The sequence below is a fragment of the Prionailurus bengalensis genome, chromosome D1, assembly GCF_016509475.1.
Source record: "Prionailurus bengalensis isolate Pbe53 chromosome D1, Fcat_Pben_1.1_paternal_pri, whole genome shotgun sequence".
In the NCBI taxonomy this organism is placed as follows: Eukaryota; Metazoa; Chordata; class Mammalia; order Carnivora; family Felidae; genus Prionailurus; species Prionailurus bengalensis.
The window spans coordinates 103571907-103574269 of NC_057346.1; the positions used below are offsets into that span (position 1 = coordinate 103571907).

At 43.9% G+C, this 2363-nt stretch overlaps 1 protein-coding gene across 1 annotated transcript; it reads right to left on the bottom strand.

Annotated features, from left to right (window-relative positions):
* Nucleotides 1-572: 572 nt before the first annotated feature.
* Nucleotides 573-1517, bottom strand: LOC122482817 (olfactory receptor 5B12-like). The gene has a single exon (XM_043579113.1). The coding sequence runs from the start codon at nt 1515-1517 to the stop codon at nt 573-575; it is 945 nt and encodes a 314-aa protein (XP_043435048.1).
* Between the last annotated feature and the right edge of the window lie 846 nt (nt 1518-2363).

The following is a 2363-nucleotide window of genomic DNA, read 5'->3' on the forward strand; positions in this document are numbered from 1 at the left end:
GTGGCAGAGAGAGAGGGAGACACAGAATCAGAAACAGGCTCCAGGCTCTGAGCTGTCAGCACAGAACCTGATATGGGGTTTGAACTCACAGACCTCATGGATCTCACAGACTGTGAGACCATGACCTAAGCTGAAGTCATATGCTTAAGTGACTGAGCCACCCAGGCAACCCTCAAGGTAATTCTTAAGAGAATGAATGTCCGAGAACCATATCTCTATACTATGTACAAAAATCATAGAGTTATTTTGAGTTTTAGTAATTACAAATGTAATTCTGGTATCACACACTTATGAGATTCACCTGCAAATCACTTTAGACCAATGTAGTGTGGGATCTCAAAGTATCTAGGCTTGTAATCTTCGTTTTAAGATAGAAGCACCATCCTCTTTCTGGTAAAAGATATCCAATTTTTGTCCTTTGCAATCACAATCCCAAAGCATGAACAAAACCAGTCTTGTTTGGGAGGGAACTACTCAGAGAAATGAAAGACAAGAAAGAATTAAAAATATATATTCTTAGATACTAGAAGTCCAAGAGAAGTGTTGTCATATGGTTTGCATGCTATTTCTAATTAGTAGGCTAAACCCAATGAAGACTTTGCTTTTCCAACCACCTTCTGAAATGCACCCTTGACCTCTTTGTTCCTTAGGCTGTAGACCAAAGGGTTCAGCATGGGGATTACCATGGTGTAGAACACGGACGCCATTTTGTCTGTGTCCATGGAATGACTAGAACTTGGCTGTAAGTACGTGAAGATGATTGTCCCATAGAAGATGGAAACAGTGGTGAGGTGGGATGCACAGGTGGAGAAAGCCTTCTTCTGCACCTGAACTGAGCGCATCCTCAGGATAGCAATAAAAATGAACAGATAAGAGTTCAAGATAACCAAGAGGGTGAAAAAGACATTGAATGCTGCCAGTGTGAAGAGCACAATCTCATTCATGTAGATATCAGAGCAAGAGAGAGACAGCATTGGGGGAATGTCACAGAAAAAGTGATTAATTACATTGGAATGACAGAAAGAGAGGTGGAAAGTGAAGGCAACATGGATGGAAGACTGCAAGAGTCCACAGATGTAGGATCCAGTGGCCAGTAAGGTACACATAGCACTTGTCATGGTGGTGGTGTAACGCAAGGGTTTGCACACAGCTGCATGGCGGTCAAAGGCCATTGAGGCCAGAAGGAAACTTTCAATAGTGGCAAAGGCTGAGAAGAAGAACATCTGCGCAGCACATGCATTGTAGGATATGATCTTATCTCCTGTGAGAAACCCCACCATTACCTTGGGAGTGACAGCTGAGGCATAAACGCAGTCCACGAGGGAGAGGTTGCTGAGGAAGAAGTACATGGGAGTGTGGAGACGAGAGTCCAACAGAATCAACACGATCATTCCAACGTTCCCAACCAGAATGATGAGGTAAATGATAGTGAAGATGGTAAACAAAGGGACCTGCATCTCCAGGGCATCTGTGAGCCCCACAAGAATGAATTCCACCACCTCTGAAATGTTCTCCATCAAAGTCCTTTGGGAATCACGAGAGGCGTCTATGACAAGATGAGCAAACACAAGATAATGCTATTTGATGGCTGTCGGTCATTCGCTGACTGTGAATGGTGTCTCTGGCCCACGTGTGTCAGCTTTCTGTCAAAGGCAGGAACCCACAGGCAGCAAGCTGGACTGCACACTGGGTGGGGGTGAGTTGAGCGAAGCCGTTCATCTAGAAGTTATGTGGAAGGACACTGACATGTCCTTGCTGATGGCCGCCATAGAGGACGGTGTTATGACTCTGGATGCACATTTCAGCTTGTCTGTTGTACAGCATCCTCTATTACACTAAACCAACAGGACTCTCACTACTTGCCGTATCTTGCAAGCACTCTTATTCCAAGTTCGTGAAAGCTTAATCACCAAAAAGGAAGAGAAAAGAAACATTTTGTCAGTCACTGGTATATACAATGGCAAGCCTCATCAAACACACTTCTCTCTGCGGGATCCTTCACTGACTTGTTCATAATGGCTGAAGATGTACAGTGATTTGGGATCCTGCTTTAGGGACACCCACTCTTCACTTTCTAATTCATAAGGGTCCTCACTTGGCTGCTCCACTTCAACCGTTGGCCCCTGAAGGAAACATCATGATTTCTGGCACATGCTTAGTGATATTGGTGTCTTTCAGTAACTCTAAAAAAGAAGTAACAGTTTTTCAAAAGGTTGAAGCAAAACTTTCATTGTTTTCCCTCTATGTCACGGTCCTTATTTTTCTCCTAGGTTGATGTTTTCCATCTCTGACCACCATTGATGTCTTTGCTTTATTCGTGGAAGGGAGAGTGTGGGGGAGGTGAAAGTGTTACTTTCATTTTC

What these genes read in the sequence shown, in the direction of transcription:
- LOC122482817 (XM_043579113.1), bottom strand. Translation starts at nt 1,517, where the DNA reads ATGGAGAACATTTCAGAGGTGGTGGAATTCATTCTTGTGGGGCTCACA.